This window comes from Symphalangus syndactylus, chromosome 18 (genome assembly GCF_028878055.3).
Source record: "Symphalangus syndactylus isolate Jambi chromosome 18, NHGRI_mSymSyn1-v2.1_pri, whole genome shotgun sequence".
NCBI classification, from domain to species: Eukaryota; Metazoa; Chordata; class Mammalia; order Primates; family Hylobatidae; genus Symphalangus; species Symphalangus syndactylus.
This window is the reverse complement of record NC_072440.2, coordinates 86,475,360-86,489,642: the sequence shown is the minus strand read 5'-3', so window position 1 is coordinate 86,489,642 and position 14,283 is coordinate 86,475,360. Positions and strand designations below refer to the sequence as shown.

The 14,283-nt window shown below is 39.4% G+C and overlaps 1 protein-coding gene across 4 annotated transcripts in view; it reads right to left on the bottom strand.

Annotated features, from left to right (window-relative positions):
- ASXL2 (ASXL transcriptional regulator 2) overlaps positions 1 to 14,283 on the bottom strand; it is a 555,729-nt gene that overhangs the window by 11,141 nt on the left and 530,305 nt on the right. For all 4 annotated transcript variants that reach the window (XM_063623896.1, XM_055252963.2, XM_055252962.2 and 1 more), the window contains 3 exons: positions 11,447 to 11,543; positions 8,976 to 9,081; positions 5,194 to 5,911 (listed from right to left, as the gene is read on the bottom strand). In XM_063623896.1, coding sequence (XP_063479966.1) covers positions 5,194 to 5,911; positions 8,976 to 9,081; positions 11,447 to 11,543 — 921 coding nt within the window. The remainder of the gene's footprint in view (positions 1 to 5,193; positions 5,912 to 8,975; positions 9,082 to 11,446; positions 11,544 to 14,283) is intronic.

Genomic DNA, 14,283 nt, shown 5'->3' with positions numbered 1-14,283 from the left:
GCCGAGAGGCCAAACCTTGGAGACAGCAACACTAGTTTGTCTCTAGGGTCCTTACATCCGCTTTTTCTACTGATGCCAAAGATGACTGCTTCCACTCTCACCCCAAATCCCCACACCTCTTTTCCTATCTCAACTCCCTCCTAAGGTCACTATTACAACTGCTTATTATGATACAGAACTTTCTATGGTATTTGCATTTTTAAAAAGTGTATTTATGTTTGAGAAAGAAGAGAAAAGCAAGCAAGCCAGCCACCCATATCACTACTGTCTTTTAGTTCTTAGCTTTACTACCAAGGTCCGGGGAAAATACTTGCTCTTCTCTGTTCTACACACACACACACACACACACACACACACTTGGGCTGGATTATCTCAAATTACACAGGCTTCTAGATAGCACTGGAAGGAAGACAATGTGTGATCTATAGGAGCCCCACCATGCCCATACACATAAAGGAGTATGTACATAATGTTTGCCAGCCATTCTCATCTCTGGCTGGTATTATATTTACTTGTGGAACTTTTAAAATATATATGCTCTGGGTCTTATCCCAAAAAATTACAAATCAGAACCCCCAAGACCCTAGGAATTTTTTTTTTTTTTTAGATAGGGTCTTGCTCTGTCTTCCAGGCTGGAGTGCAGTGGTGTGATCTCAGCTCACTGCAACCTCAGTTCCTGGGTTCAAGTGATTCTTGTGCCTCTGCCACCCGAGTAGCTGGGATTACAGGTGTGGGCCACCACGTCTGGCTAACTTTTGTATTTTTAGTAGAGATAGGGTTTCACCATGTTGGCCAGGCTAGTCTTGAACTCCTGACCTCATGTGATACACCTGCCTCGGCCTCCCAAAGTGCTGGGATTACAGGCATGAGCCACTGCACCCAGCCTGAAAAAGCCTGGCCAACACGGTGACTCCAGAGGGAGCCTCCAGCTCAAAAAAAAAAAAAAAAAAAAAAAAAAAAAAAAAAAAGTTTCTAAAAAGCTACTTGTGAGATTCTGATGTCTATCAGGATTGAAACCATTGATTTTCATCTTTTTTTTTTTTTGAGACAGAGTCTCACTCTGTCACCCAGGCTGGAGTGCAGTGGCACAATCTCAGCTCACTGCAACCTCTGCCTCCTGGGTTCAAGTGATTCTTGTGGCTCAGCCTCCCGAGTAGCTGGGATTATAGGCGCCTGCCACCAGGCCCAGCTAATTTTTTTGTATTTTTAGTAGAGATGGGGTTTCACCATGTTGGCCAGGATGGTCTCGAACTCCTGACTTCAAGTGATCCACCCACCTCAGCCTCCCAAAGTGCTGGGATTACAGGTGTGAGCCACCACGCCTGGCTGAAACCAATGATTTTCATACCATAAAATCATCATGTCTGAAACAAATCTGCCTTCTGTCCTGAACAATACTTTGAAAGCTATTAGAGTTACTAATAATGCAACAAGATGTGGACTCTTCTAGTAACTGGTTGAGTTTAAAGGAGCAAGTAACTGTTAAGACGTTCTAAAGCATTTAATTAAAAAAAAAAATTAACCCACTAAACCCTAAGAAAATGCATGCCATTTTTCTTAATGTTCTTAAATTAAGAATAATAAAGTCACTAAACATTTTTCATTATTTGCAATACTCATTTCTCAAAAGGTCAGTAGTCCTCAAAAATTGATTCTCTATAATTCCGAAGTTAGAGCCATGGGACTTCATAACAGGTGTCACAGTGTGTATATTTTACATCAGGAAATCTACTTAATCTCTCTAAGAGCTAAATCTATTTCACATCCAATTCGAACAAGCCTAGATAGTATATTTACTCAGCACATAGTATTTTAGAGGCTGCCTACAGTAAGAAAGAAGCAGTTATTGTCCCTTATTTATATCATATGAAAGAAACTGCAGGGGAAAAAAAATGAAAAAAAAAAAAGATAAAACTAAAAAAGTAAATATAAGAAACGTGTTTAGGGGAATTTATATAGGGACAAACAACTTTACATAAGAATACTCATGAGAGTAACACTATACCTAGCATAATACATGGTATCTATCATAATAACACAATCATTAATAACATGTTGAAATCAAATAAGAACAACCATTATAAGTGGTTAAAATGAAAGGTTTCGATATCTAAAAATAAGTTTCAGTTACTTATGTAAATAGCCCTATTACCTGATTATGCAAAATAAATCATATTTCTTTTTAAGTGCAAAACCACTCCAAGTTGTCCAGGCACTGATAACAATTTAATTTACTGAGAAGCCCTACCCTGGGAGAGCAGAGAGATTCAATCCTTTTGTTTTTAAGTGTACAGTCATCCCTTGGTATCCACGGGGGACTGGTTCTAGGACCCCGGAGGATATAAAAATCTGAGGATGCTCAAGTCCTTTATATAAAATGGCACAGTATTTGCAGATAACCTCCACGTATCTTCCCATATATTTTAAGTCATCTCTAGATTATTTATAACACCTAACATAATGTAAATGCTATATAAATTGTTACACTTATTCTTAATTTGTATTTAATTTTCTTTTCCAAATATTGCGATAGGTGGTTGATTGCAAGTATTGCATTAACCTTGAGGATGCGGAACTTGCTGATACAGAGGGCTGACTGTATATGGAATGTATGTGCGTGTGTGTGTATATAATTTTTATATACATTTGTATGTATATAAAAGTTGTGACTAAGTTATGACATTTATACTACATTGCAAATTTTGTTTTCTACTACTACACTGAATTTTGTTTTCTACTTAAATTTTGTTTAAAAGGTTTTGTTCTGTTATAAATTACATTAAGCTTTGTCTAAGAAAGCAGTATTTGAGATAGGGTCTAAGAGAAGAGAGTTACTAAAGATACTTCTGGAGAAGTCTTTTTTGAAGGAGATGAAGAGGGAGAAGAAAGGAAAAGAATTGAAAAAAGTAAAATTATATTAACTTGGTCACAGTGGATTAAAGTTTCTGTGTAATCCCTCTGGACTAGCAGAAAGCAGACAGAATATGATGTAATCCAGCCTGTTTACGGGTGAGGAAATAGAAATGATGGGTCTTAGCAACATTTATAGCAAAACCTAAACAGTTACTCAGCTCCCAGGTCTGGAGATAAGCTGTGAATGACATTAAAGAAAAGTTTCTAATATTTTTATAAGAAAGAATAATAAAAGTGGTTATAACAAAAATCAGAATCTCTCGTAATGCATGTTAATGGTAGAAAAAAAAAATAAGAAAAAACCCCCATAGGTTCTTAAATGCTAAAATCACCAATCTTAAAGAGCAATGAATTGGCCAGGCTTGGTGGCTCACACCTATAACCCTAGCACTTTGGGAGGCCGAGGCGGGTGGATCTTGAGGTCAGGAGTTCAAGACCAGCCTGGCCAACATGGTGAAACCCCTTTACAAATACTTATTTTAATTATTTGTAAACATAGGAAAACTAGCCGGGCGTCGCGGCTTAACGTCTGTAATCCCAGCTACTTGGGAGGCTGAGACAGGAGAATCCCTTGAATCCGGGAGGCGGAGGCTGCAGTGAGCCAAGATTGCATCACTGCACTCCAGCCTGGACGACAGAGCAAGACTCCATCTTGGGGGGCAAAAAACAAGCAATGAATAAAAAAGTAATAGGAAGTACAGACGGTGGCCCACGCCTGTAATCCCAGCACTGTGGGAGGCAGAGGAGGGCAGATGACTTGAGGTCAGGAGTTTGGGACCAGCCTGACCAACATGGTGAAACCCCATCTGTACTAAAAAATAAAATTACAAAAATTAGCCAGGTGTGGTGGTGCATGCCTGTAATCCCAGCTACTCAGGACGCTGAGGCAGGAGAATCGCTTGAATCTGGGAGGTGGAGACTGCAGTGAGCCAAGATTGTGTCACTGCACTCCAGCCTGGACAACAGAAAGAGACTCTGTTTAAAAAAAAAAAAAAAAAAAAAAAAAAATACAATGAGAATGGGTCAAGTTCTGGTAAGTGAATCTTTCCAAGGAATACTTCCTGACAGAACTAATTTTGGTTCACCTAAGTTAAATAAAAAGGGGGAAAAAAGTACTTTTACTAGGCTTATTTTTCCATTTATATCCTAATGAGTAATATTCAGTGCCTTGCCTCTTAAATTCCTTGGTAAGAAAAATAAACACTATTTATTAAATGAATGAACTGCAAGCTGATATTAAGCACAAGCCCAAGTATTGATAAACCTTTAAGATCAGAAGTAAAAATGTGTTTGGGTTTTAAAGGGCATTATATATTAAGACAGTCAAAGATACTACCTAGAAGAATTTGAAAGATTTGACATGCAGCAATACAAGGCTAACTGGAAGTTAATCACATGCTAAGCAGTAGAGCTTACCAAGACTATTCCATCTTACTAGTGTCCCTCAAGTAACCAGTAGTGACAGAAGACAGCTACATGTATTTCCTCTAACAGGAGGGAGCTAAAGGTAGTTCCTGATTCACAGAACATCAAGTCAGTTATGGTAGCAAGGAAAGGGTAAAGTAAACTCAAATACCATGGCTCTTGGTACAAAGATAGGATCCTTTGATTACACCAATAGTCTCCTCATGCTTAGTCTCACATTTCTTATTTTGTCATATCAGACAGTAATTTTCATGATGGTTATTAAGATTTCCATAACTGTCTTAAGCTCAATAATGGTGGTTATTGTTATTACTTTTGCTTATAAAGGGGCCACATTTCCTGGAGGCATGCATCATAGACTACCTGTAAGGGAAATGAAGGAAGCCCAAGACTCTTCCACCCTGGGATTGTGATCAACTCTTCTCTGCAATATCTGCGCAAACCCTGGCCCAAAAAATCTAAGAGGTCCTGAGGAGACAGTAGGACAGCTGGCTGTCAATGTTCTATAGAGGCTGAGAATTATAACTAAGTTTTTGGAAGTCCATTTAAATTATATTTGGTCTAAGATTCTGAGATCAGGTGCCTCTGAGCTCGACTAGTGAGCACAGGGGTGGTTTACATTAGATGCCCAGGTACCTTCCTTATGCAAACATCAGTAAAGACCTGTATGTAGAACTGCAGTTCTAAATGCCCGTCTAGCATTTTATTTGTGTAAGACCATAGTTACGTACTTACCAAATATATCCAACTGCTTCTGCATTAAGAACTACCACAATTTACTTGAGATTTAGTAGGTATGACCAAAAACATAGGGTTCAGACCATCTCTGCTTTTCAATTCTCTCCAGTCTCTTACCTTGAGAGGTGGTACTTTTCGCACCTGGACTCTGTCCCCTCTATTGAGAAAGGGCTGTGGTGAGACCTGAAATGGCTGCTGGTGCTGGCGATTCTCAGTGACACGTGGCCTCTTCTCCCAGCTCACAGGGGCCTCTTCTTGGGTGAGGGAAGACTTCCTCTTGAGGCTTTCTGGGCTCTGATCAACAAGAGTTGCTAGAGGTTCTTTCGTAGTAGTCTCCTGTAGACCTGCTTCTGCTGTGGACTTCACTATTGGTTTTTCAACCCCAGGACTCTTGGGTTTGCTTGGCGATGTAACTAAAGATTCTTGGCTTTCACTTTTGTTATAATTAGGAGCTGTGGTGAGATGATTCTTCTCAGATTCCTGCTCAGCAGAGGCGACTGGCTTCTGCTCCAAGAGATCCTCATCCTTTGGGCACTTGATGGGAAGAATGCTGCTAAGCTCATGTGTATTGAGAGCTGAGGAGAGCAGGGGCTCTGAAGATGTGGAGAAGTTCGGCTGCACTTCACCTTGGCTTTCACACTCTTCTTTTCTGCCTGGTGATGACATTTGCAATGCTTCTTCTTTACACTCCGACTGGGGGACTACTGGAACTATTCTGATAAGAGAGGCCTCTGACACAGGCATGGATTTTGGTTGTTCAGCTGGGGTTTTCTTTACTTTGGGATCGCTGGGAGAAGCTGTCAATTTCTTAGAATCTTCAAGGCTCAGGCCAGAACTAAAAAGGGGAAAAAAGAAATATTCCAGTTGAAAAATAGCCCATGTTGTTGAAAGCATTCATTAATAGAGATAATGGAAGATAACAATGCCTAGGAGAACCCCTGACATAGCAGGTATTCATGTATTATCTTCACTATTAGTAGTAGTGAAAGTTCTGGAGTCAGAGCGCCCAGATTCAAATTCTGGCTCTGATACCTACCGTCCGTGTGATATTAAGTAAATGACTAGCCTTCTTTACTTCAGTTTCTTCAATTGTACACTAGGTTTAATTACTTCATAGTGTTGCTATGATAATTAAGTTAATCCATATAAAGTGCTTGCCTAACACATAATGAAAGCTCAGTAATAGTAGTTATTATTACTTTTGTTTATAAAGAGGCCACATTGTCTGGAGGCATGCATCATAGACTACCTGCAAGGGAACTGAAGGAAGCCCAAGACTCTTCCACCCTGGGATTGTGATCAACTCTTTTCTGCAATATCTGTGCAAACCCTGGCCCAGAAAATCTAAGAGGACCTAAGGAGACAGCTGGCTGTCAATGTTCTATAGAGGCTGAGAATTATAGCTGAGTTTTTGGAAAGCCCTTTTAAATCCCACTTGGTTTAGCTCTACAATTCTGAGATCGAGTGTCTCTAAGCTATTCTGAGGGTATAGTTCCATTGAGATATCCATAATGTGGCGTGGCTAAAAGCTAGACTAATCTGTAAAGGTCATTAGTGACTCTTCTTAATGTTTTAGAATACTGTACAACATGTAAAATCAATGAGCCTTCTTTGGTGACTTCAAAGAGTCAGTACTGTGCTTCTGAGATGGAATGGCTAGGGACAAAACTGGGCAATAATCAAAAACAGTCTTTCTATAAAAGCTGACAAAAAGTAATAGTTGAAAATAGAAAGACCCACGAACTGTTGTAACGCTCTATCTGCTTAAGAAGGAGGGAATGGGCCAGGCACAGTGGCTCATGCCTGTAATCCCAGCACTTTGGGAGGTGGGCAGGTCGCTTGAGCACAGGAATTTGAGACCAGCCTGTGCAACAGGGCAAAACCCCACTTCTACAAAAAATACAATAATTAGCTGGGTGTGGTGGCATGCACCTGGAGTCCCAGCTACTTGGGAGGCTGAGGTGGAAGGACTGCCTAAGCCCAAGAGATTAAGGCTACAGTGAACTGTGATTGTGCCACTGCACTCCAGCCTGGGGGACAGAGTGAGACCCTGTCTTTAAAAAAAAAAAAAAAAGAAAGAGAAAAAAAAAGGAGGGAATGAACAAATATTTGTAGAATTACTGCTACCTGCAATAACAGTCTAAATGTACCAAACATCACTTCTATAGCTCAATGCTCATAACAAAAATATAGAAAAATCAGTTTATAGAACTCTTTTTTTTTCTCGAGACAAGGTCTTGCTTCGTCGCCCAGGCTGGAGTGCAATGGCGTAATCTTGGCCACTGCAACCCCCGCCTCCCAGGTTTAAACGATTCTCCCACCTGAGCCTGGGTCTACAGGCGCACACCACTACACCCAGCTAATTTTTTGGTATTTTTTCTAGAGATGTGGTTTTGCCATGTTGCCCAAGTTGGTCTCGAATTCCTGGGCTCAAGTGATCTGCCCACCTTAGCCTCCCAAAGCACTGAGATTACAGGTGTGAGCCACCGCACCTGGCCACAGTTTATGGAACTCTTAATCTCAATAGGAATATTTCCTAAATGACCGTGAAGGAGATGGATAAATACCACTTGGAGACAAGGAAAAGGAGCACTTAGTTTTCAAGCTGTGGTTACAGGTCTCCTTATGGGCTGCCACTGGTGTGCAGAAGGAAGGAAGGGAGACTAACAAGTACAAGTCCAGGTGTTCAATCCTATTTCAAACAAAACATCTCCATTACCATCTATTTAAATGTCCCATTACAATTTCATTGTTGGATCTTTCGTTGGGGGGAAGAACTGATTTAGGCTACAGCCTCTTTTAAGCAGAATTTATATCTTGATTCAGCTATGTACATCTCCCAGAGTGCCTTTTACAGAGGAGACGCTGTTTAATTACAGGTTGGTTCTAATTGTCCACATTACAAAATTCCTAATATTCCTTAGTGATTCAGGATAGCTACATTTTGGGATAATTAACTACTATAAAAAGTGGACAGAACCTTAGTATTCTGGCCGGGAGTGGTGGCTCACACCTGTAATCCCAGCACTTTGGGAGGCCGAGGAGGGCACATCACCTGAAGTCAGGAGTTCGAGACCAGCCTGGCCAACATGGTGAAACCCCAACTCCACTAAAAATACAAAATTTGCCAGGTGTGGTGGTACATGCCTGTAATCCCAGCTACGCGGGAGGGTGAGGTAGAATTGCTTGAAACCGGGAGGCGGAGGTTGCAGTGAGCCTGAGATTGCGCCACTGTACTCCAGCCTGGGCGACAAGAGTGAAACTCTGTCTCAAAAAAAAAAAAAGAACTTCAATATTCTTCTATCTTATAAAGTAACCAGAAGAAAAACCAATCTTTTCAAAGAAAGGGACTCTTAATTCAAGGTTTTTTTAAAAATGTATTTTTTTTTTTTTTTTGAGATGGAATTTTGCTCTTTTTGCCCAGGCTGGAGTGCAATGGTGCCATCTTGGCTCACCACAACCTCTGCCTCCCAAGTAGCTGGGATTACAGGCATGCGCCACCATGCCCAACTAATTTTGTATTTTTTTAGTACAGACGGGGTTTCACCATGTTGGTCAGGCTGGTCTTGAACTCCTGACCTCAGGAGTTCGCCTCGGCCTCCCAAAGTGCTGGGATTATAGGCGTGAACCGCCATGCCCAGCTAAAAAATTTATTTTTAAAGAAGCCATTTCACCTACAATGACAGTTTTAAGGGTAAAGTATGATGAGTAATCTTATTCTGTGAACCCGTGATTCATAATAAGAAAAAAACTTCTTAAGAATCAGTGAGACAAAAAAAAGCAAAACAAAACAGAAGGAAACTGGGGCCTAGATTTTCTGTGAGGGTAATGAGATAAAGCACTACATGACATATATGTAGGAATTAATATTTGGTTTATAGAACCTGTCCTAATATTACCTCTGCCCATAGTAGCTTTCAAAGAATTGTTCTTTCCATGGCTCCACTTTTTTCTCCTTCTCAATCTCTTGTCGAATTCTCACCTGCATCTCAGGTGTAAACTCACCTGCAATGTACCCAAAAAAGGATATTCAATAGAAAAATGCTATTTGCAACACGTAACTATTTATAAATCATGAAAGACTCATGCAGGAATCAGAATACTATCATGTGAAAGTAACAGAAACTCCCCGAACCTCTTCACTGTAAAGGAGGACCTAAATGCCACTAGGTGAAATAAAAATATGTTTGCACACCACTCCAGGTAGCTTTCAGTATTCAGCTGAGGCTGACAGAGCCTTTTCTCTGGGCTTCCCTGTGGTACCTTCCTCACGCTCCAAGCATCACATTCCATACAGATTTATTTTTTCTCTTACCTAGAACTTCCAATTTATTTTCCACTAAAAGAAAAAGTGATGTGCTTTCAATAAACTGTGCCACTGGGCATTTTTACTATTTTAAAGATCAGTTTCTCCAAGGCAACTTAATTTTAGGCTTTTTACCTCTAACTGCATAAATAAAAGCTATGGCCCTAGCATTCGAGATTCCAGTAGAAAGGTAGGGAGTTATTCTGGAGTTGTCAGTTTTCTAATTGTTCCACAAATTGTACCAGGCTAATGCTCTAGCAAGAAGATACTCAACATGCCAAAGACCCAGCTGCTCTGAATATGCCATTTATTTGCATATACTACCAACCACCTCAATCCTTCCCACTCCATCAGCAGAGAACAGTGAATGTGCTTGGTAGGCCATCTTCAAACTTGTGGCTCAGATAGGCTGCTCCCTTTTATACTCTAATACCCAGGACATCAAGGAATAAGAGGTAGAAATGGCAGAATTTGAAGTTTAAGACCTCCTGGGAGTGAGAAGAAGGAGAGGAAAAGTGTTAGAGGACCGTGGACATCACAGTCGTGGGCAAAGGATTGGGAAAAGAGGGATTTGGCTGTCAGAATCCAACCCAGAACTCCTGCTGTTGAGTCTACTGTGTATCTGAAAATGAGGAATAAAATGTACTGAACTCTGTTCACATATATACAGTGTTCCAAGTTGTTGTTCATAAAATATGATCACATGACTATAGGTACAGCAGTCACTTACTTGCATGTTAAAAAAAAAAAAAGTAACACTTATAATAATAATCGCAGTTATCATTGCTGACAGTACCTAGTTACAAAAAAGTGGGGGCTGAGGAAGTAAATCCTTTACCAATTTATTCTTAAAGAAAGTACCGGTAGAACTGGTATGTTTTAATCTTTCTGGGAAAAAAAAAAAGGAAAGAGAAAGGACCAAAGTAATCAGAGCAAGAGATCCCTTCTACATAGAATTTCTTCTAAAAGAAGAGGATGGGAAAAGCCAACAATTTCAAGAAACAATCTAGATTATATATTAGCTGTTCACTTAACTCTAACTGGTAGGGATCTGACAGAAAATAAACAATGAATAGCATTCCTAATGTGTTCCTTACAAAAGTATATATTTTAAAGTGTCTCACAGTTGTTTTAGGCTATTCTTTGGTATACGACTTTTCAAGTGCTATTTTTTGTTCCACGTATACTGAAAAACAGATGTAATAAAAATAATTCAGCCAGTGGTTTTACTTATGTCTGCATATTAGAATCATTTGGGAAAACTTTGAAACAAACAAACAAACAAAACTAACAAAGCTCTGACACTAACCCAGAGCAATAAAAACAAAATCATTGACACTGGTGTCTGCACATCAGTATTTTTAAAAACACCACAGGTGTTTTTCAGCTGTAGAGGTGAAGAACTGCTAGTACTGACAGATACTATATGCAGTGCCCACACACAACCAGTCATTAGAAGCATGGCACACATGGCAGACCAGTGATCATAGTCAGTAATTCTCGGTCATGATCCATACTTACTACAATGTTCTGACTGCCAATTAACTGTCCATTTCAAATGGCTGAATTTTATATTATATGAAGTATACCTTAATGAAGTGATCTTTTAAAAAGCTCTCACTGATTGCTTTTACTGTTAGTTTTATTGAAGCTAGGCAGTAATAAACAGATTATCTCACTGCTTACCAAACTGGGATGCAGAGCACCATAAAGTGACTAATTCTATACTTTTATTAGGGAGCCTAATACAATTTCAATTCCTAGGCATTAATGTAGAATTGCTGAATCAGAATCTTTAGGAGCAGAGCCCAAAAATCTGTATTTTTTAATTTCTTGGAAGCTTTATATCACTAAAGAAACATATTGCTGGACTCCATCTGGTGTTAACCTGGTAACATAGGCTCTAGATAAAAGTCTAACAACATGTTCCACACATGATAGTTAATTCTATCCTATGGAAACATCCTGTCCTTTACCTTCCAAAACTGCTTAATTACCTGATGAGGAAGAGAGGTGCTCCGAGTGCACACATCACCTGGGAGACACATTAAGTAGAGCACTTACCTTCTGAGAGTCTTTCCTTCCAGCCTTGGGCTGCTGAAGTGAAGAATTCATTGTTAAGGGCTGAGCCATTTAACTTCATTAAACCATCTGGACCAACCTGGGTCAAAGAATAAGCCAAGGAAAGCTTACAAAGAAAGTGAAAGGTATCATGTGGTATTTGACTTTCCTTTCATTTTATAAAAGAATGTATATATATTTATTTTAATAGAAATATAACTATCTCATACTATGTGCTTATCCAACTCTGTTATTTAATGTAGTATCACTTTGTTCTAAAATATTGCTTTCCTATTTACCTCTCCTCACTCCTTGTTCTCCATTCACATCCATTCCCTAATAATTAAAAATCTACTCACAGAACCACACATATAGTGCTGGAACAACTTGCTATCCACCCAGTAGAAAATAAAGCTGAATCCCAGATTCAGATAATGACAAAAAAAAAAAAGGATGGACTAAAAATCTAAATGTAAATTTTAAGTCAAAAACAGTTTTTTGAAGAAAATTAAGAAAATGATTTGGACATCCTTGAGATTGAGGAACTCTTCTTAACCCACTTTACTTTCCACATCTATGTGGGTCGACATCATTTCCCCCTGGCTCTACAGCAGAAATTGGTAAACTTTCTGTAAAGGGCTAGACCACAAATACTTTAACTTTGCAGGCCATATGGCTTGATTTCAGCTACTTAACTCCGCCACTGTAGCACAAAAGTAGTTACGGACAATACGAAAACTAACAGGAGTGGCTTTAAGCCAATAAAACTTTATTAATTAGGCAGTCAGCTGGAAATTGCCTAGTGGGCTGTAGTTTGCTGACTGCTGATTCGTACTCTAGAGAACTGGTACAAGGGTAATGGTGTTCCTATAAGAGCAGTTTATCCAGTCTCTACTTGAGTATTAACAGTGATAAGCAAGTTACTCCACCAGAAGCCAATCTACTCTGCATTTAATCCTCCAACTGTGAAAAAGTTTTTTTAACCCCAAATCTGCTTTCTGTATAACAAAGTGTACCTCTTCCATATCATGGGCTTTCAAATATATTGAAGGAGAGGTGTTTTGATCCAAACCTATGTTTTTCTCTGGTCTAAATATTTTTCTACTCATTGACTGGATACTCCACACAGTCAAGTACGGCTTCCAACTTTTCATTCTTTAAACACTCTAAATTTCATCTGACAGTAGTCTGTATTTCACTTAATCGAAATTCTATATTCTCTACACATAAGGACAATGTTATTCAGATTACTGTGGGCTCCAACCATGTTAACAACTGAAAAAGACTAGCCAAGTAACCTCCTATTAAGAATACCCCGGCTGGGCGCGGTGGCTCACATCTGTAATCCCAGCACTTCGGGAGGCCGAGGCAGGTGGATCACGAGGTCAGCAGATCGAAAGCACCCTGGCTAACATGGTGAAACCCCGTCTCTACTAAAAATACAAAAAAAACAAAAAACAAAAAACACACACACATACAAAAACTAGCTGGGCGTGGTGGCACACTCCTGTAATCCCAGCCACTCAGGAGGCTGAGGCAGGAGAATTGCTTGAACCCAGGAGGCGGAGGTTGCAGTGAGCCGAGATCAAGCCAATGCACTCCAGCTTGGGTGACAGAGCAAGACTCCATCTCAAAAAAAAAAAAAAAAAAAAGAATGCCCCCCAGGATTGCACTCTATGGGAAAATGGACTAGATAACCTCTAAGATCCTTTTTAATTCTAAAATTGTATGTGGCAATCCTCCAGATTTAGAACTTGACAAAGGACATCAGTCAAAAGATAGTTCTGAGGAACCAGCATTAGAATTCCATAAACAGGCCCTCAGTTACGTCCTGTACTAGTATTCCCAGCCTAACAACCCTGAGTCTTTTTAAAAAAAAAAAAAAAAAAAAAAGATGAGAGCAATCTCCAAGAGGTTCTCTTAAAACTGCTGAAACTTCAGTCTCCTAACTTGTTCTAACCAAGAACTGGCATCCTCAAAGCTATAATTTCTCCAAGAGTTATGTAGGGAGAGCAGTCACCAAGAAGGACCGGTTTTACTTCTTTGTCCCCACTGCTGTAAGAATACCTCATTTATTTGGGCTCTCTGGACAATGGACTCTGAACTACTTTGACATGTTCTGATTCATAACACTATGAAATTGGTATCAATGCAGTCTAGTAGAAAGATATTTTCAGAATTAGAAAGATTTAGTTTTATTTCAATAAGTCAATTAGCTAATAATGAATTCTGTAGCTTACTCATTCTGTTATCCTCTTACTACGAACAAGAGAGTATAACTAGTTCTTTTACTGTGTAAACTAAGGAAAACATCTCCCTCTCATCATTTTAATAAACATTCTTAAAGGTTGGGGGTTGGGGAAACCTATCGCATTACTTAGAACACAGTTGAGATTTTTAAAAATCTCAGAAGTGAAGAAAGCTTAAAAAATTGTAATTGTTCTATCTTCCCTTTACAGAGGGAGGAAACAGAAGATCACAGGGGGAGTGACTTGGTACACTGTTTTCCTTGATGGAAGCCAAAGTCTCAGACCTTTACTTTATTCCCGACCAAGGTAAATCACTAAAGCTCTCTGGTCCCTGCCTTGATGCTTGCCAAACCTTTGGCATTTCTTTTTGCTACTTTTATTTTTTAAGTATAACTTACATTGGGTTTTAAGTTCTTTATTATGAAAGTAATAAATGTTTCTCTTAGAAAAATGTAACAAAAGAATGCAAACTGCAAACATTCTCAAGTCCACCACTGTTCATATCATGTTGTATTGTCTTTCCAGATGTATTTATCTAGACCCATGTTTTTGGCTTACTCCTGACATTTCCCACTCCACTGAGGCACTGGC